Source organism: Phodopus roborovskii, unplaced genomic scaffold, assembly GCF_943737965.1.
Source record: "Phodopus roborovskii unplaced genomic scaffold, PHOROB, whole genome shotgun sequence".
Lineage (NCBI taxonomy): Eukaryota > Metazoa > Chordata > Mammalia > Rodentia > Cricetidae > Phodopus > Phodopus roborovskii.
The window spans coordinates 1,629,655-1,651,097 of record NW_026126515.1 but is presented as its reverse complement, the minus strand read 5'-3'; the positions used below and the strand labels follow the sequence as shown (position 1 = coordinate 1,651,097).

The 21,443-nt window shown below is 43.1% G+C and overlaps 1 protein-coding gene across 1 annotated transcript in view; it reads right to left on the bottom strand.

Moving 5' to 3' along the window:
- Rad51b (RAD51 paralog B) overlaps nt 1-21,443 on the bottom strand; it is a 514,113-nt gene that overhangs the window by 7,707 nt on the left and 484,963 nt on the right. Inside the window, exon 10 of the mRNA XM_051196216.1 lies at nt 3,153-3,231. Coding sequence (XP_051052173.1) covers nt 3,153-3,231 — 79 coding nt within the window. The remainder of the gene's footprint in view (nt 1-3,152; nt 3,232-21,443) is intronic.

Genomic DNA, 21,443 nt, shown 5'->3' with positions numbered 1-21,443 from the left:
GGGTATGCTTCCTCAGTTTCATTACAGCCCACTAACAGGTTACTGTACAGTACAGAGATGTTTCTCAAAATCGCAGCAAAATGGGAACTGAAAACCGAGTGTTCTTTCTAATAAAAGAGGCTCTTGATTTTCTTGTCATTCCTCACCCCCAAGACCCAGGAGCATGTGGCAGCATACAGGCCCCCCCACCAGGTTGTGTTAAGAGGCATTGCTCACAGGGGAAGCAGGGTTCCTTAGAGAGGGAAGTGCTTCTGGGAGAGCAGAACTGAGATGGCAGCCTAGAAATCAGCCTGTAGGGTTTGGAGCCTCTCCCCTGGGCATGTTCTTATTGGTTGGGGACCTTGCATCATGCCATCTTGAATTTTCCTCTTTGCTGGACACATTGCTCCAGGTATATCCCCTTCAGTAACACTTTCTTTGCTGGTTCCTAGCTTTCTCTATAGTTGTTCTTTTCGTCACCACCATCATCATTGTGTGTGTGTGTGTGTGCACACGTGCGTACGTACGCGCACGCCCATGCACATACATGACATAGCATGTATGTGGAGGTCAGAGGGCAACTTTTGAGACATGTCCTCTTCTTCCACGTTCTTTCTTTTTAGATTCTATTTTATGTGTAAGAGTGTTTTGCCGCATATATGTACCACATGTGTGCCTGGTGTCCACAGAGGCCAGAGGAGGCATCCGACCCCCTGGAGCTGCCAGTGAATGCTGGGAATCACACCCGGGTCCTCTGCAAGAGCAGCCGTCACTTTTGGCCATCTTTCCAGCTTTTCTCCCCCTTGTTTTTGAGAGGCAGGGTCCCTCTTGTTATTTCTGCCATGCTATGTAATCCAGGCTAGCCCAGCTTCGGGGTGAGTCTCCTGTCTCTGCTTTTCATCTCTTCATAGGATTGCTGTGATTATAAATGTGGGCCACTACATCCTGTTTTGTTGTGTGTGTGTTGTGTGTGTGTGTGTGTGTGTGTGTGTGTGAATTTACTCAAGTTGTTGGGTTGGTGAGACCCTTACTATTGGTTTTTGGCTCCCCACCCACCAAGTGTATGTTCAGTTTCTATCCTTCTCTAAAGAATTCCTTCTTCTCTGTCTGAATCATGATCTTAGGAGTGAACATGAGGGAGGCAAACTAGGGAATCTTGTCCCTGATAACACTGGGAGCTTAGAAATGCTTCCTAGCAAGGCTTTCCATACAAGCCTTCTAGGCAGAACAGGTTCTTTTCTTCTTGAATTTAGCTTGCAGTCTTCCTTAGACTTTCTGAAATCTTCATCTTAGCTTTCTATTTACCAGGCCACTAATCTTCCAAGACAGCCTCTAAAAATGGAGCTCTCAAAAACCCACACTGTGCACTGGGTAAATATAAACCTGGCTTTCTGATCGCTTATTAGTTATACACCCTCAGAGAGTGTGTAACAAAGGGGCCTGCTGTTTGCTTTGCTTAATCTGGTCTTAAAAATCTCTGCTTCTTTGTCAGAAAACAATATTTGCAATTGTAAAAAAAAAAATATTTACCAAGGAACTTGGATAGCATAAGTCAAAGGCTAAGAGCCAAAGGTCAGCGGTTCTTACCCCAAATTTCTGTGGACCTGAGAGCCTCCCGCTGGGGAGCTCGGCAGCACCGAACAAACACACTGCTTGAGAGTCCATTAAGGAGCAGGCATTTCAGAGGGGGTGGAAGGGGAGGTCGCAGCCTCCTCCTCATCTAGAAGTGGGAAATCCCGATCCTGCCCCTGCTCGGTCTCTGCAATGAAGTCTCCTCAGGGGCACTGAAGCAACTACCCTGCTTTACAAACCTGGAGGAAAACCTGCACTCATAAAACCCTGCCAATGCAAAGCAATGGCCAAGGCTCTGGTTCAGGACAGATGTTCACCTATACATCTCTGTGAGTGGGGTCTTTGGCCCAACAGTGGGGGACAAATGTGTACCCTGAACATTCTTAATCCATAGGGACATTTTAGACATTTAACTCTGGAAGCAGAATCATTGGAGTCTTAAATTTGCCCTTGCATGTTAACTGTTTTCTGCAAAGACCTGGTCACATTAAGAACCTTTTCTAATGAGCATTTAGGATTGAACCTCTACTCAAGTGAGTTCCAGGGCATGGCCTAGTGGAGTTGAGCTTTGAGCAAGAACCCAGCTGCTTTCAAGTCAAGGACCATGATGTCACAATGTGCAAACTGGACTTCAGTACAGGGAAGCTGGTTCCAGGAATCCACACACAGCCCTGTGGGCTAAGAGGGAGATCTTTGCCAGGCTAGCACTGACAACTCTGCAAAGTTCACACCATAGGATCTGCAAAGGGGATGGTGGGGGCAAGATCTCATAATCAGAAGTGCTCTTAACATTCTCCTAAGATAAATAAATACCTGCTTTAAAGGAGACAGTTGTTTGGTCATTTACAAGATCATTATGGGGCTGAGGAGACAACTCAGCAGGCCAAGTATGTGTGGCAAAGTGTGGTGACTAGAGTTCAGACCCCCCCCCAGATCCCACGTGAAAAGTTGGTGGTGGTGGCGACAATCCCAACATAGGTGACAGGGACAGAAGACTACTTGAAGCAAACCGGCGAGCCCTACTACCCAGAAGGGAGAGCTCCATGTTCAGCAAGGGACCCGGCCTCAAACATAAGGCAGACAGGAATTGAGGAAGACACCTGCCAACTTCAAGTTTCAATATGCACAGGCACCTGACCATATAAGTGTGTGTGTGTGTGTGTGTGTGTGTGTACATACACACATGCATATCTCAAGAATCTATGGTCTTAGTACTTCATATTGATCTGCAGAATCTCTTAAAGGATTAAGCCCTCATTTTTTTGTGTTATTGTTGTTCCATTTGGAGGGGTTTTTTTTGTTTGTTTTTCTTTTTCTTTTGTTTGTTATAATGCAACAATATAAGTGAGCATTCCACCATTGAACAACAGTCCCATCCCTTCCACTCTGTTATTAAATCTCATACTTCTTCCTTTCTCCTGTCAAATTCCTGTTACAACTTGCCAAATCTCTTGATCTAATCAGGGTTTTAGAAAAATCACTGATGATTTTGCCTTGGCCTTTGAATTGGCATCTAAAAAGACCCAAGCAGTGCTTGTCACTGACTATGGGCAGCACAAGAAGAACATGCTTACAGAAACTATTTAGACAAAGGATCTTACCTTGAAGAACCAGGCCTTCCTCTTTGATGGTGTAGACGAAGGAGGTGAAGGCAGCCAGAGGGGATTTGGCAATGAGAATCTGCACAGAAAGCATATTTTCCAGAGTTAGAAGTTCAGCATGAGCCTCTGCTAGCTCCCTTTCTCCTTTGATAGCACGTGACTACAATACATTGGATTTATTTTTAAAAATCTTTTAGAGGGCTGGGCATGACAGTGCACACCTTCAATCCTAGCTCTCAGGAGGCAGAGACAGGCAGATCTCTATGAGTTTGGGGCCAGTCTGGTATACAGTAAGTTCTGTGATAGACAGGGATATGAGGAGAGATTTTTGTCTCAAAAATGCAACAACAACAAAACTGTTTTAGAACCAAATGTTCAAGTGAGTTTTAATCATCTCAAAGTAGTCAACTAGGAAAGACATTTATCTCAAACACTATGCCACTAAATCAATGGTTCTCAACCTGTGAGTCAACCCCCTATGGGGGGTTGAATAACCCTTTCACTCAGATCACCTAAGACCATCAGAAAACACAGATGTTTATATTATGATTCATAATAGTAGCAAAATTACAGTGATACAGTAGCAATGAAATAATTGTATGGTTGGGGGTCCCCCCAACATGAGGAACTATATTAAAGGGTCCCAGAATTGGGAAGGTTGAGAAACATTGCACTAAATACTATATTCTTAAACAAATTCTTCCAGAAGAAAGATTATTTTATGTGACATGGTCAAATAGTTACCTCTCCGCTCAATGATAAACCTACCCCAATTTTCTAATTTTATTCATAACTTGGCTATTTAAAAAACCTACCCTTAAAATAGCTACTATCATGACAAATATTTAAAATAACTTGCTAAGGCAAAGCAATGGTAAGCTGTTTCATTGGCCCTGGCCCCGATTCCTTACTGAGTGTGCTTTACCCTTTATTGTGTGACTGTATTTTCTCTAACTGAAAGCCTCGTTGTGCATTTTTGCTGGCTTTTGACTGTGGGTTTGGCTACATGGTTTGTTTTGGCTTATGCCAGTTCCCAGCCTAGACCTCAAGAATTTCCATCTGCTCTCTTATGCTCTGCCATAGCCAGAGGAAAACAGGTTCAAACTAGTCAGCTATCTCAGGAAAGCCAGAGATGCCCGGGACAGAGCTAGCCATCCAGGCACAGCTGCAGGGGGCCCATACGTGTGAGAGCTAAATATTGCTGCATGCCTCTGAATGTTTGCTGGTGCTGTTAGGAAGTATTATTGTATATGAGTTGACCTGCACTCCAGCAAACATGAAATTTCAGAAGTGTTTGGAACAATGACATTCTCCTAAGGCAAATGACTCTTATAAAGAAGGTGATTATTTGGTAAAAAAAAAAAAAATGATTTGTATAGAATTATTTTTCAAATATGCATGCATGCATATATATATATATATATATATATATATATACACATATACATGTATCTGGGTGGAGATATATATATATATATATATATATATATATATATATATATATCAAGTGCTGCATGTGTATACATGCATATATATGTGCCTATCTGTAAGGATGTATATATGTGTGTGCATATATATGTGAATACACACACACACACACACACACACACACATATATATATCTCAAGTGCTTACCAATGGGTATGGTGACTAGATATCTGAACACAAAACAATCAGTATGTACTTATTTGGAATAAAATAAAAATTTCAGAATGGCAAGATGGCTCACTGGGTTAAGGTGGTTACCATCAAGCCTGTGACAGCTTGCATTTGGTACTTAAGACCCAGATGGTGAAAGGAAAGGAAAGAATCAACTCTTACAAGAATCACAAAGAATCAAATGTTCCCCTGGCCTTCACATGCACGCCCTGGCATGTACATGCAAACACACAGACACAAAGACACACATACACCCACACACACACACACAAATATAAAAAATAATTTCATTAAGAAGAATAGAAAATAATTGATTATTTTATTATGATATTTATGCCTAACAGAGATGATATATGTCTGGTTTCCTTTTTGTTTTGTTTTTTTGTTTGTTTAATTTTTTTTCCAGGACAGGGTTTCTCTGTGTAACTTTGTAGACCAGGCTGGCCTTGAACTCACAGAGATGTGCCTGCCTCCCAAGGGCTGGGATTAAAGGCATCTGTCATCACCACCCAGTGTGTTCTGTTTTATAAGTAAAAATAGCTTCATTAAAAATTGTGACAGTTTGTCACAGAGATACTTTGGTGGCCAAGGAAACAAAGAAAAGGACTAAATGACTCCAAATCATTACATACATACATACATACATACATACATACATACATACATATATTTTAGTCCACATCAACTCAACATCTACCAACAGTCAATTATATAAAAAAGATCACAAGTTTGGGGACAGGATTTGAATCTCATCCTTCAGTTAGGCATCTGGGCAGAATCTATGGGTTTGTCTTATTAGTAATTCTCCTTTTTCTCTCTAGTAACTTCCAACTTCCTACATTTCTGTGCCTACTTTGCAACTAAATGTGGGAAAATACCTATCTAAATAGATTATGGTAAGGATTACATTAAGGAAAAATGCTTGTACATTTACCGACAGCACTGAGAGCTGTCTGTGGTCACTGCCGTCTCCAGCTCTCATACACACCATTAAGTTGTTAGCAGGGTTTGCCACTTATGCTGAGTCAGGAAACCTCCCTTAAAGGAGCCGCGTGTCTCTAGCAAAACAGAGCCCACCTGAGAAAAATGCTGCTACCAAGAAGCCTTGCTTGTCTCTGTTATTTTGTTTTTAAAATCCCTTTTTAAGCCTTTGTCAAGTTTTAAGTGGAAGTTCTTAGTATCCACGTTGTAGGTGCCATTTCATTATGAGCAGTTTCCCCGCCAGCCTGGTTCCACAGCCATGTCATCCCCAAATAACAACAGCTTTAGATATAAGGCTGTTGGCCTGTTATTAGCGTTTCTTATTGGCTAGCTCTGTCTTAAATATTAACCCATTTCTATTAATCTAAGTGTTTCCACGTGGTCTTGGCTTACCAGAGAGAGTGTCTGGACCTCTTCTCTCTCAAGTCTCTACATCTTGAATCCCCTGCTACCTCTCCCAGAAAGCCAACAGTGCTTTACTTATTAACCAATAAGAGAAACATATTTACAGAATGACATCTCCCATCAAGTAAGTACATTATAAGTGCAACAATATAGTAAATACATAGTAAGTATGAAATGACCAAGAATTCAGCCTATCACGTGTGCTTCCCAAATGCCCTCACACCATGGAGAAACAATACACTTTACTTTTACTAGAAGTAACTCTAAAGTTACTTGACACTTGGTCACCCTTCTTAGAGCCAATGATGTCAAAAGCATCTCATCTGAAAGTTCAGTTTGGGGATGATTCATGTATAGTTTAAGGATGCATGGCATAAGAGAGGAGAGTGTGTTTCAAACTTTAATGTAATCACTTGCAGGACCCATGGACACATGGATTCTGATTTGGTAGATTTGAAAGGGGCCCGAAAAGTCTAGATGTGATTCTCACAGGCTCCCATTAATCATGCATGAGTGCCCTGACTGAAGAGTCTAAACTGGAAAAGCATGAGATGAGATGCTTGGAGCCAGTCAGGAGGCTACTGGGGTAAATCTGGGATGAGGATGAAATGAACCGATACTAAAATTAAAGGAAAAAAAAACCCCAAACTAGGATCTTTATTGTTTATTTGTAGCACCTAGATGCAATGCCAAAAGGATATAATCACATAGAAATAAATAGTATTATATGTTGAATGTTACACAATTTTTTTAATGACTACAGAGGTTAGAAATAGAAAAAATAAGATTCTAATTCTTGATGAAACATTGCCTTTGAATCTAAGCCGTCTGACCCTTGGTGCCTTAGGAACAAGGTCCCAAGCCTGAGATGAAGGGACAGTGTATTTGGAAGGATGTCCTTGAAGGTAGTCACAGGGTTTGGACAGGCCACTGATTAAAATGCTCTGTCTTGGAGCAGAATTTCAGATGAAACATCACAAAGATGACCTGTATGCAGTTAGCAAGAGGCATTGGGCTAACACATGTCCAATGGAGCCTGTTTTCTTGTGGGGATGGGGAGAGAGGGAACTTCCAGACTGGTGGATGAGAGCGCTATCTCCAACGTGAAATATCTAACTGTAGCAAAAAATGTGATCAACTTTCTTGATACTCCACTGGGTAGAGTGAGGATGAGTCAGGCTGGATGCCGACAGTCTGAAGTGGGTTTGTAAGTGTTCACATCGTCCTTAGCAACCTCTAGCAGGTGGCACTGAACCGAGCCTTGGCCCTGTCAGGTTCAACGCTTTTACTGAGATAGGTGGGGATGTTGCTGTGTTCAACCACACCCTTTAACAAACATGGCGCCCGGCAGGAAAGAAATCCACAGAAACTGCTACCGCAACACACCTTCCACTTTCCAAAGGAGACAAAAGGTAATAAAACGAGCGAATGTGGTATGCCAGGCGATGGCGCATGCTATGAAGGGGAAAATAGCAAAGAGTACAGGAAATGGATTATGATCAGGGAGGTGGTCGGTTTTAAACAGAAGACCACTAAAGAGGGCTGAGGATCAGGTAACCAAATGCATTGAAGGGTTGCTGAGTGGCGGGGAGGTGGCAAAAGACAAACGTAGAGAGGAGCTTTACGTTAGACCAGACAACCGTGAAACCCAAATGAATCTCAGTTTGGCTAAAATGTCTCTTTTAGTAAAAGGCGAAGGACTTAGGTTAAGAGGTAACCAGAAAACCCTACACACCTTATAGGATAAAATTTCACTGAAATAACTATCAGGTCTTTTTTTTTGGGTTGTCAGTTACCGAGTAGGAGAGAGATCTGGCATTCAGAAAGTGGACAAGGAATGTTAGTCAAATGAATCAGCTGTGAGATATGACTCAAAAACCGAGTGTGGTCTCAGGTTGTAAGCTCAGCATTGGCAATGGCAGGTTGTGTCAGCAAACCACACCTAATGAGTGCAGTGTGTATGGATAGCGGCCAAAATCCAAAAGGCAAACTGACAACTAGGAGGACACCCGGAGGAGAACAAACAGGTCGCTAAATGGCCAAAGCAATTCATGATCACAAACACTGTGATGCAACCAGAAGGCTGGAGGCTGAGGCGAAGGCCCACATTACTTCTGAGTTTTCCTATGTGTGTTTCACACACAGGAGTTGGGGGAAAGTATAACATCACTTTTTAGCCTCATAGGTGTCAGGGAGGACAGTTATGCATGCTGTATGTCTTTGTAAACATGCAGCAAAGACACCTCTCTCAAGCTGGGTGGTGGTGGTGCACTCCTTTAATTCCAGCACTTAGGAGACAGAGGCAGGCGGATCTTAGTGAGTTTGGGACCAGCCCGGTCTACAAAACGATTTCAAGGACAGTCAGGACTGTTACACAGTGAAACCCTGTCTTAAAAAACAAAACAAAACAAACAAACAAACAAAAAAGATTCCTCTCTCTTAAAAACTGACCCAGTATCCAGTTCCTTTGGCCATCCAAACCATAAGCTAACACCTATGTAAGCCTATGTAAGTAAGTGTGTGTGTGTTATAGACTTTAGATGTTTTCCACTATTGCTCTCAACCATATTTTTGAGACAGTGTCTCTAACTGAACCCAGGGCTCACTATTTTGGATTGACTGCCTGGTCATCAGGCCCCTGGGGACCCTCTGAGAACTGGGGTTACAGATACATGCTACCATGCCTGGCTTTCTGTAGTGGTTCTAGGCATCTGAACTCAGGCAGTGGTATTTCTATAACAAGTATTTTACCACCTAGGCCATCTCCTCAGCAGAAACTGTCCTCTGAAGCAAACAGCTTTACAGCTGTAAGTCAGGCTGTTCTATTTCAGAGGTCCAGCCCGCTGCCACATTTGGAGTGTTCTAGTGTGTGCATGTGTGCTGTCATCAAGTGTTGCAGTATCTTCTCTGACACATATGCCTACAAGGAGGCCTGCAAACTAATAAAACTCTGAATCCCGATTCCACACAGTCTTGCATGCAGCATGTGAAATGGGTTCTGGTTTTTAGGGTTCTGAAGTCTATACTTGAAATGCTAAATAGTGACCTCCAATTTGGCATATACAGACCAATGTACTTCTCTGGGGGTAAAATACCAGCTGAGGTAAAATGCATAATAGCATAAGGGCATTCTCTCCCTACAGTAAGATTATTGCAGACAGAAAAAAATAAGGCGCGCGCACGCACGCATGTCTTTGTGTGTGTCTCTGTGTGTCCGTGTGTGTGTCTGTGCATGTGCATGTATGTGTGTCTGTGTGTGTGCGCATGTGTGCATGCATGTGTGTGCATATGTGTGTGTCTGTGTATGTGCATGTATGTGTGTCTGTGTGTGCGTGTATGTGCATGCATGTGTGTGCATATGTGTGTGTTAATATGTGTGTGTCTGTGTGTGTGTACATGCATGTGTGTGTGTTTGTGTGTGTTTGTGTGTGTCTGTGTGTGTGTCTCTGCATTGCATGTATGTGTGTGTGCATGCATGTGTGTGCATGTGTGTGTGTGTGTATGTGTGTGTCTGTGTGTGTTACTGTGTGGTGGCCTCACTTGTTCCTGGCTTCCATGTTACATTCTTACTTCTTTCATCTTTGAGTGTCCAAGCTTTTCATCCCCACTGTTATTTAAAAACAAATAAATAAATGAAGGCTGATAGCTCAGTGGTTAAAAGCACTGACTGCTCTTCTAGAGGTCCTGAGTTCAATTCCCAACAACCACATGGTGGCTCACAACCATCTGTAATGGGATCTGGGGCTCTCTTCTGTGTACATGCAGACAGAACACTATACACATAGTAAATAACTCTTTAAAAAATAATAAATGAAATGTAGTTTTACTTCATGTGTATGGGTGTTTTGCCTGCCTGTGTGTCTCTGTACCATGGTGTGTGGTGCCTGCAGAGCCCAGAAGAGAGTGTTGGGGTCCCTGGAACTGGAGATGTGAGCTTCTGTGTGGGTAATGGGGACACACGTACAAAGTGGTGACCTGTCAGAGCTCCACTGACCTGTATCTATTTATAAACTTACCCGTCACTTCTCCTCCAGTTAGGGTACTTGGAAGATGTCATAGAAAAGAGGAGGCTACCTCATCAATTCCTGCCAAGAGACTCATCTTGGGCAAGACCCAAAGTCAAGCCATTGGTTCCAGCTTGCTATAGCATCATATGTTTTTCCTGGCCTGATCTGACTTCTACGAGGCTCAAAAGTGCAAAGGGAGCCATAGGACAGAAGGCGCTGGGCACAGGGGACCTTCTCCAGGGTGATGACGCCTTCCAGGAATAGTGCCTGTGTCCTCTGCTCTGACACAGGTGTGCCGTCATCTGGAGCAGGCCAGCCTGGCCCTCTTCCATGGTTGGCTAGGGCAGACAAGGGGGAGCAGGACCTTGGAGTGTTGGGTACAGACTATTCTGGAGGCTGCTTGTGGAGAGATCTGGTCCTGGCAGGCTCCATCAGTTCCTGCAACGCAGGCCAGCCTTGGGAAACAGTGAGTCTCGTCTTTGTGGCTAGGAAAGCGAGTCTGAATGGGCAGCCATGCATGGAGGCAGCCTGGCACCAGCTCTCCACTTTCTCTTCCCCAACTCTGCCAGGAAGTTCTTTTAACCCTGGTGATGAACACTTCCTCTTTTTTCTTCCTCTTCCCACCCACACCCCAGAGCTCACAATGGCGGAGGGCGAAGGCCAGAGTCAAAGGGGTTGGCTGAGTTAAAGTGTACACAAAACACTTTTCTCCAGCAGGCGCAGGTGGTTGGTTGGGCTGGCTCTCAGCTCTCTGTTGGATGGTGGTGACGATGCAGTGTGTTCAGCTGAGGAAACGGCGGCAAGAAGCAACCCAGGGCCAACTCAGCAGTGACACCGTGTACCCACCCACGTTTTCCTGTCCTGCTAGCTTTCTCAATTCTCTCAGTCTTTCCGTTGATCAGCAAGATTATATAGTTGTTCGTGCCTTAAGCTGTGATGTGCTTGTTGGACACATCTGAGCCTTTCATTTGTATGCATGGTCCTACTAAGGAGCTTGGGAGAAACCTCTGGACTCTTGTCTTTCAACATGGACTCCGTTATCTTATTTCATCTGGAGTCTGGGCTAATAAAACCCAGTGCTAAATTAAACAATCCTTTCTTCTAGCTCTGCCAAGTGACTATGACAACAATCCCACATGCCAGGACTCTTTCTCCTTGTTGAAGACTTCGAAAATGGTTTCCTTTAGTACTAGGAAGCCCAGGAAGGGAGCTGCTTAGCCTTGTGTCAATATTCCAAGAGGTTTTTGACAACTCAAGTCTTGTCCTTTCCCCAGGTTGAGCTGAGTCCTCCAAGCTAAGGGACAGGAGGGCCGGAAATGCTTCAGACAGGAAGGTCTGTGACTGCAAGGATGAGGGGTCTGAAGCACACCCAGGGATCCTCATAGGAATTCCCTGTCATTGTGTTGAAGGGACTACAGGAAAGGCGGCGGGGGCAGCTGTTGCGTATATCTGGATCTTACTCTGATTAGAATCTGCTTTGTCACTAGGAAAATCACTCTCCATGGAACACAGAAGCCTCAGCGCCAACGCTACAACTCATCTGCATTAGTTACATTTCAAAGTAAATTGCAAACATCAGCTCATTTTTGCCTAAATATTTTCACATGCATATAAGGAACTATAAGATTAAGGTCTGTCCGTACATCTTATCAACCATGTTGTTTTTTTTTTTTTTAAAGTATACATTATGTGACTTGAAAGTATTAGTGATTCTTCCCAGATATAATAGAATTAAAGAGAATGCAGTGACTATATACTTGTGGTGTTATACAAATTCAACCAGTAAAGCTATGGATCCTTAATCTTTCAGTAGTAGCATGTTTCATTGAAATATGCTCTACACACAACAAAGTTATTCTTAATATGGGCATTTAATCTGTAGATTTCCCTTTGAACACCATTATACACCATTTCCATTTTTAAATTTCCATTGTGACTTATTCTTGGTCTGTTGGTTATTTCTGAGTATGCTTGTAAGCATTTCAGAAGTCCCTTGATTTCTGTTGTTATTGGTTACTAACTTCATTCATAATTTTAGTTCTTTTACATGTTCTGAGACTTATGCCATCTATAGTGAATACTAGTGAGTGCTCCAATCACCCTTCAGAGGAAAATGCATCTGCTGTGCCTCAGGAAGTGACCCACAAACACATTCTACTAAGTTCACAGCATCCTTAAAATCTTCTGTTTCTTCGCTGAAATACAGCTTAACTGATCTCTCCTTAACTGAAAATGGGATGTGTAAGTCTCTTAATATTACTGTTATATAGACCCTCAAAATTTATTTTTGTTTCACATATTCTTTTGGGGCTTAGTTTTTAGATGTACATATATTAATAATAGCTAAGTATTCCTGATAGAAATTTTTAATTAAAAAATTTTTCATACAATATATTTTGATGTTTTCCTCTTTCCCCAGCTCCCCGTTGAATTTTATGTTCTCGTTCTTTCAAAAAACAAAACAGAACAAAACCAAAAAAACCCATACAACCCAAAACCCAAACACCATGGATTTTGTGTTGGTCAATTGCTCTTGGAACGGAGCCTCTCCTGGAGTTGTTTTATATACCCAGTGACACTCCATTGAAGAAAACTGACTTTCCCTTTGTCCCAGGGTACCAATTGCAAATAACTTCTAGGTTAAGGGTGGAACCCTGTATCTATTTCCCCTTTAAGCCAGGTGTGGTGGTTCATGAATTTGAGGCTAGCCTGTGCTATATAGCAAGGCCCTGTCTCAAACATTAACAACAAGAACATGTCTATTTTTGTTTCTGGTTAAAGGTTTGTTTTTGTTTGTTTGTTTTTTGTTTTTTTTTTTTTTGTCTTAAAGTTTATTTTATGTGACATTCACATAGTTTTCTTTCCCCTGTCTTTTAAAATTTTTAGTGTAGTATATAATTTTTAATCTTTGTACTTTTAACCTTTTTTGTGTCTGTCTATAGGAATCACTTTAGAATCAAAGACACAAATAGGTTGACAGTACAACCAATTTCAAATTTCAACTTGCAAGTAAGAATGAACTATTTCATTGTCATCTGAAGTGGGGGATTGCAGTTTGTTGCACTATTTTTTGTAGGGGACAGTTTCAATGACCAAGAACCACTCTATTTCCCTCCCTTACAAGAGGTGGAATAAACAAGACACCCAAAAACCAGGAGCACCAGTACACGGAGCACACATTCTGGACACCCAGTTATGTAAGCCTGTCCTCCCAGGTCCTCTACAGACCTACAGGAAGCAGAGCTGGATCCTCCAGTCCAGGCTTGCTAGAAAATACAGCCAAGGCAAGGCAGCTCCGGCATCAAGGGTCACAGAGGAGAGCTGTGGTTGAATGATTATTATGGTAAAAAGATGCCAGGAACTCAGAGGGCGTGTCTTGAATTCTGAAGCACACATCCCTATTACATCATGCTTGGGCCACATGGGATTTTCTTTAGTCTCACAAGAATTGATTCAAGGAAGGCAACATGTTTCTGTGTAAAGAGGCTGAAATCTGGGCTTGACACATCCAAAGGTGGCTGGTCAAGTGGGACTAGCTTATGTAATGTACCACATCCCTGGCAGTGCTGTGATGGGTGGGGGACCAGTGTAAAGGTGTCAACATGCTCATTCTTCAGATTAATTCCTATTACCACAGGGTTCTTACTATTTCCCTAAAGCCTTCCTTCCATGGAGAAGAGGTCATAGGACAAGAAAGGAACAATAGACAGAGTTCAGAGGGAAGTAAAGAGGGGGAGAGAGAAAGAGGGAGACAGGAAGAGAGAGGGAGGGAGGGAAGAAGAAGGAAAGGGAGAGAGAACATTCTTTCTCTATAACATGGAGGACAGCTGGAACTTTATTCTAATGCAGTCAGTGTAATCAGAAACCTATATGTTTAGACTTTTGTATTTTTAATGAGATTGCGTCCAAATCTCATGCCATATACAAGCACTGGGCGACTCATTTATGAAGTGTTAGGGAAACTCACAGTACCTTTAGCCCACAGAACTAGACCTCCCCCACGCTGAAATAATTTAAAAAAAGGGGGATCTGCAGGAGAAGGCCCGAGAAAGAGCCCAGAAGAACTTCACAGGACCTGACTGGATGTGTACTGCCTTTACCACACTGGGAAACCACCAGATTGCCATCTGGCAGCTTACTCCCAGCACCATAACTTTTGGCAGAGTTTGAATAATCAGTGCTGAGAGTTAATGTTAATTCATTAAATTCTATTCCTGTATGCCCAGGACTAGGGCATGCAACCCTCATATCAACCTTAACAGGTAAGTATTATTACCCTCATTTTACTGATGGAGAAATTGGCATTGGTTAAACAGGTCCACTATCAGCAGAGGGGAAGGACTGCCTCTCCATGCCTAGGACATTTCCTCACAGAGCCACCAGCCATTTACCAGATGTGACTTGAGGGGTGCTAGGAGGTGTTCCTTCACCCCTCCCCCACCGATGACCATGATGTCAGCACTTTTCATTAGGATACTACATTTAAGCTGTGCAAACAGGCGTCCCACCTACTTAATTCACACATACCAATAGCAGACATGTTCTCCTGACTCAGTAGATCCCCTTGCCTGGAACCTGAAGCCTTGAAATCGGGAATTAAAATGGGCCAGGCAATGGTGGCACATACTTTTAAGGCAGGCAGATCTGAGTTTGAGGCCAGCCTGGTTTACAAAATGAGTTTCAGAATAGCCAGGGCTACATAGAGAGACCCCATCTTAAAAAATCGAAATAAATAAATAAACAAACAAATAAAAATAAGATGACTATGTGTCAGGGTGTGTAGAAAGGTCTTTTGTGGGGGTTCTGCACAGTTTGCCACTCAGCTCCAAAAAGAGGAGTAGGAGGGGTTAAAGTCCTCCTACGTATCATCATGTTAGGGACCTTCTACAAGATCATAATTTTATAAGCCTTTCTTTAGTTAATATTGACTTGATAACACTATAGGACTAAATGTCTCCTCATCTTATGGAAATGGCTTTAACTCTTTGCACTTACATAAATAACACATGTTCAAGACAGAGGGCTGGAAGAACAAGCAAACCAGCCCCTTCTCAGCAAATTGGTGAGGAAAATTCCGTGTCTAAAGAACCAAGAGGCATAGCATAGGTATACACTGTCCCTTACTTGAACTTGAAGTGAGGGCTAGTCCAGATGGTCTAATCTTTAGGAGACCTCAAGGGCAGGGAATGTCTTTCTGAGGTGAGCCTCAGTCCATAACCCCTGGGTTCCTGTCTTTCCAGCAGGCGCTTGCGTCTGGGAATGGCACACAGCATAGCAACCTGGGGCGTGGCCTAAAAGAGGAGGCCAAACTGGTGAAGAGCACTGCTTTGGTCCCCAGGGCCTCTATCCTAAATAACTCAAGTTTCTGTCTTTCCTAACCAATGAATCATGTTTTAGAAGGATATCAGAGCTCAGCCTAATTACCATGGGACAAAGTGTTACCCAAGACAAAACAGGAGTCTGCAGGGACTTTCTTTGCTGCTCGGGAGAATCCCTAACAGGAGGAGGAAGGATGAGTGTAGGGGGAAAGGACCCTATGGAGACCTCAGATCTGTATCAGCAGGTAGACAGGCCTCTGGGGGAACCTGTCAGTGCTCCCGAGAGGAGTGAGACCCTCATGAGAACAAGGGCAAAAGGGAGCAGAGACAGACAGCTCAGGCTTCTAGGGGTTCGCTGTATAATCTTTCATTAGCACAGGATGAGGGAGTTTGAGCCGGAGCTTGGGGACAGATTGGGGTAGGGATCAGAGGTGGGAACAGGCTCTAGGCACTTCATTGTTTTGAGTTTGGATTTCTTTAGTCACTTGTAGTTTCCTGAGCTATCCCCATGATGATGGGGTTTTTGTTCCACCTGGTCCCACATTTAGCCTCAAATAAACATACACACTTAATTATAAACTGTTTGGCCAGTGGCTCAGGTTTCTTATTGGCCAGCTCTCTCTTAATTATTAACTCACAGCTATTAATCTATGTATTTCTACATGGCCTCGTCTTACTGGAGACTTGTTCTATATTGCCTGGTTCTCTTCCCACACCTCATATGCATTGCATCTTATTTCCCATTTTAGAAAAAGCAAACAAAAACCTCACCCCCCCCCCCTTCTCAGGTAGGGAAAAGTCAAGTTGAAGGGAGTGAGAACTCTGCCATATTCGGTCAGTAGTCAAGCTAGGATACTCACTTTGCTCTTGCCAGAGCTTTCCTGCAGAGCAGGCCGACTCTAGCAGAGTACACTGACAGCTCTCAGGCCACAGTGAAAATACAAGACCTAAAAAGGGCAGACACACTTTGCAATTATATAAACCCATATTTACAAGAAGTATAAGCAATGGTTACTTAGAACTGAATGACTTATTTAATGTTATATTCATTCAACAAATATTTACTGAGCACCTCCTATGTCCCAGGTACTGAGCTAGACATTAGGGAAAACAAAGATGAATATGATGCCATCTCTGCCCATAAGCAGTCAAAAGGTCTAGCTTTGAAGTAACCCAGAAGGCCTCGGGAATCCAGAGATGACACATGCCTTGAAAAAACACGGGCTTCTTGTTTCCTTGCATAGGGTGAGTAGCAGTCTAGGGATTCGGTGGCTTATATGCCTGTACTTCTGGCCTTTTCAGAGTAACCTGAAGACTATCTCAAAGATGTTCTGGTAATGTGTATGGACCGTATATCTAAATAACATCGAAGTCACACAAGCAAGGCCCTTGCATGGGAAACAAAAGTTGCTGGATTACCATATTTATTTTTTGTTGTTTGTTTGGAGACAGGGTCTCTCTATGTAGCCCTGGCTGTCCTGGAATTCTATTGTACACCAACCAGACTGGCCATGAACTCACAGAGATCCGGCTGCTTGTGCTTTCCAAGTGCTGGGATTAAAGGTGTGCACACCATCATGCCCAGTCAGATTACCATGTTTTTAACAGTTTGAGAACCACCACTGGCTCCCCTGCACTGACTCTTCACACCCTTCAGCAGGACCTTCTCCTGGAAGGCTGACTTGTTGCCCCAGCGTCCCCTTTCTCCCCTCCTACCATCCCTAAATCTGACCCCGAGGGATAAACACTGGGATGCTACCTTTACTTGGACCGTTTGTTATCTCTGAATTCTGAATGTGGTCTGTTAGAGTCCATCTCCAAGTCTTCACTCTCAGGCATGATGAGAGTTCAGCTATATGCTTTTAGGAGATCTTGAGTAGAGCACAATATGTGGGCTCTTGCTCAGCTGGACTGTATTAGGTCAGCCATTCTGGTTATGATACTGAAATTCTGCCATTTCATTTGGCAAATAGCCCCTACCTCTAGTCTATACATGAATGCCCCCATTGCAGCCTCGGCCCTAGAGCTGTCCAACACAATCCAGCAGCAGTGTGTGTGTATGAGATGATGCCAGAATTCACCCTTCTTTCTCCAAGTCCTGGCATCTGTTCTGAATGGCCCCTTCTTACACAGTCACGGCTGTTCTCACTATATTCCTGTCCCTCACACTGTATTATATGGTCAGTGGCTCTGAGACTTACTCTGGCCAGACTCTGGAAACGCTTTTTTATTCATCTTTGCCTTTTCCATAACCTAGCCTGGTAGATGGCTACCAAGTATCAACTTGCTGTATGACCTCATTTCCCAAACCATTACTAGCTTCATTTTATTTACTTGATGCTACTTTTGAACTGGAAAGAATATTTTACACCCCATCATTCATTGATGATTAAGTGAAACCAATTCAGAAAAAGGCTGTATTTCTGTAGTGGGAGTAATGACATCAAGGGCTTTCATCAAGTTTAACGTGACAAAGAAGCCACGGACAGAATGGTTAAGTAAAACCCCAGAACAATTTTTAAGTTGCTTTCAAGTCACTATGTTTTTAAATATTTTATTTATTTGCTTTAAAAAGTGTATGTATATGAGTGTTTTGCCTGTGTGGGAACTAAGCCTGGGTCTTCTACAAGAGCAGCATGCACTCTTACATTGCAAACCTTCTCTCCAGCCTCATAAGTCAGTATTTTTAACTCAGTCTTCATCTGAACCTCTGCAGAGAGCCAGCAAGGCTGCCTGATTTAGGTTTCCGGCCTTTTCCCTTGCTACTGTGGTTGGGGCATAGAGAAAAGGCCAGCGGGAAAACAGGAAGAAGGGCAAATGCACAGGGGAGGAGAGGCAAAGAAATGACATGGTTTAGAAAAAGACCCACCTGGGGGATCAGAACGTGTCTCTGCCCAGTGGGAGGAGAGAATCACCAATCCAATGATAACATTTTCGAAACCAAATCCAGGTCTAAAGCAGGAGTGGGGGGGGGGGGGGATGGTGTGGACAACCTTATAAATGCTTCTCTCCAGGGTACAGTCCCTGTATCTCTTTTTCTCTGGATGGACTTCTTAGTCATCTCTAAGGGATTCCTCCCATACTGCGGTGAAGATGGTCCCTAGTAGCTCCATGCTTGCATAATTCTACCAACTTAGCCATCCTTGTTCAGCTATGTCTTGGGTTTACTTTAATTGGCTTAGTTTGTGCTACCCAATTACTGCAAACCAATCTCTGTAGAAAAGGAATGTGATCCCTTTGCTGGTAAGACATGGAGCCAGTGGTTCAGCCAGCCCTCCCTAGACACACAGGTTGAAAATTGAAGGAGGGTTTTTCCTTACAGAAAAACCATGGTGCTCACGTTAAAGGAAAAGGGCAAGAGGTCAGGGCCAAGAAAAATGCCAGGTGCTCATTGCGATGTTTATGGAGCAAGACAACCTACAGGCAAAATGTGTCTCTGGGAGTTTGACTTGTTTTTCTGCTACTTAATTGTTTTCAATTTAGGACACATTTTGCAGCCTACTTTTCCATTTGTAAGTTGAGGGTCATGGGCGCCCGCTTGCAAGTATTATTGTGAAAACCATCTCATAGTATATTACAGGGGTATGTCCCCACAACTCTTGGATGTCTGACACTTAACTGGCAGCTGTTATTGTTGATACCACCGTTTCTTAGGGATAGCAATGAAAAACACAAAGACATGAGTGGAAACGACCAGGAAAAAAGTTGCAGTGCTTTAATTCTGATGCCAAATTCTCTAGGGTCCACTGGCACTTAAACAGCATCCATGTTTCCAATCTCCTAACCCTCCCTAGTCTGACACCACTCTGCTACATGCATTTGATAAGATGGAAGTTTCCATCGTAAGTCAATCACCTATACACTTGTCTGTGACTTGACCAAAGTCTCAGGTTTCTTAAATGATAGTGCCTGAAAATGGCCCATGTCCATTACAATTTAAAGTGGGTAATTAAGAAGGCTAACTTTAATTACTTTATTATCTCTGGCCTGGTGTTACAGGCCAAAGGAGGTAGGGATTCAAGAAGATCAGTTAATGTTCAGACATATTTGTGGAACTGAGTCTTAAATTGGGGAGTACCAAGAACCATGATCATTAGCAATTCTGCCATCGAGTGTCTTCATGTATGAATAGGGAGGTGGAGGTATGAGTATTGACCTTACAAGATATGACGATTGGGTGGGTTATCCACAGGAGTCACTTTAGCACCTCATAGGTGTCTGCATACTTGGTAAACAATGGCTGTTGTTAAGCATTGCAGCACTAGAGAGAAGTAATTCAGTAATTATACTGACCCTTACCAAGTGAGAGAGCCATTCTTTCTGAAGGAAGGGGGCTTTCAAGGGATCTGGTCAACTTCTAGGTAGAGCAGTACTTAACTGGGGAGGTAACTCTGTAGCCTCTAACCTCAACGTGTCCCTTTGCTATGGTAGGCCTGTGGGCCACCCTTTAAGGCTGTGAGTAAAGTATAACTGTGGGAACACATCCTCTACTCCTTTGCTGGTGCCCAGCTCTGGACTTCATAAACAGCCATGAGAAGAAAAATTAGCCAAAGTTCAATTGTGCATCAAAGAAACCCATGGAGCCAGAGAGCTCTCCCAGGACCCACACAGCTGCTTTGTCTACTGCCAAGCCATGGCCCGAATGCATGGATATGCCTGTCAGCCAAGAGCCAAAGCCACAAAGCTCTACCAGTCCAGTTGGCCTTGGCATTCTGATATAGCAAGGGATCTATTATTTGGGTTGTTGTCTCATTGTCAAGGGTAAAGACAGAAATGCCAACCCCATCCATAAACCAGTGTACTAAAATCACTACCATTCTCTCCCAACTCTCTCCCTACCCCCTACTGTGAGAACAGGCCTATTGCCTTGTGTGATAGGATGGAAACAATACCAGTTTTCCCCACTGGTTGATTCCTGATCTCTTTGTGGTCATCTTTTCCTATGAGCCTGACTTGGATCGTCCAGTTTCTATAGCCGCATGAGGAATAGCCCTGGGTCCCATGCCAGGAGTGGGGTCTATCAGTAGGTCTGGAAAGGGAAATAGTCCTATGGTTCAAGGGCCACTTACACCTCAGAATACAGACAAAGGGACTCAAAATTCTTTCTGTCAGTGAAATCTAGTTGTTTCTTCAAATGGCGGCCCCAAAAATCCAGTGACTTCAAGTTTCCTCTCTAGAAGTCCTGATGCTTTGCGCTCTAAATGTGCCTCCACTTGGAATGCTGAAGTTACAGACAGTAGCTGTCATCCCTAGATTAGTTTATTTTTTGCAAGTCAACCAGTGTTTATTGGGCGTTTGTTCTGTATCAGTCACTGGGATTCCACTTAAAAGCCAGGGGCAATGGGAGCCAGAGGAAGCTCCTTTTTTGTGTGTGGTGGTTGACAAGAATGTAGGGGACAGAATCACTAAGGCTAGGCCACGGGGTCAACACTGAAAATTTCTAGGAAAGACAACATACTACAAATTCTCAGTCAAAACATAAAATTATAAATAAAGAGCAAATATGAGTGTCTGTGGATTGCCAGAATGTTCTAAATCCATCCTACTAAAAGTGTGTTTATTCTTAGAAGCACAAAACTTAAAAATTAATTTTAAGTACAAAGTTGTTGGGTTTTTTTGTTTTGTTTTGTTTTTTTTTTTTTTTTTTGACCGTGAAATGCAATCTTTACAAAGTGACTTATCCAGAGCCGGGCAAAGATTACTGTATTGAATCCTAAAAATGGCCAAGCTGGAGGCCGAGACCTCAGAATTTCCGCTTTGTGTGTTGCCATCAGACCACCCTGCTGTCAAATAAGACCAATGCCAGGCCTTGGGCTTGAGCATTTGAAAAGAGAAAGAAAGAAATGTGACAGGTCACAATTTCACATTCCCTAGCTTTCTGATTCCTTGCAAATCCACACAAAGCTCATCTATCACCCTCC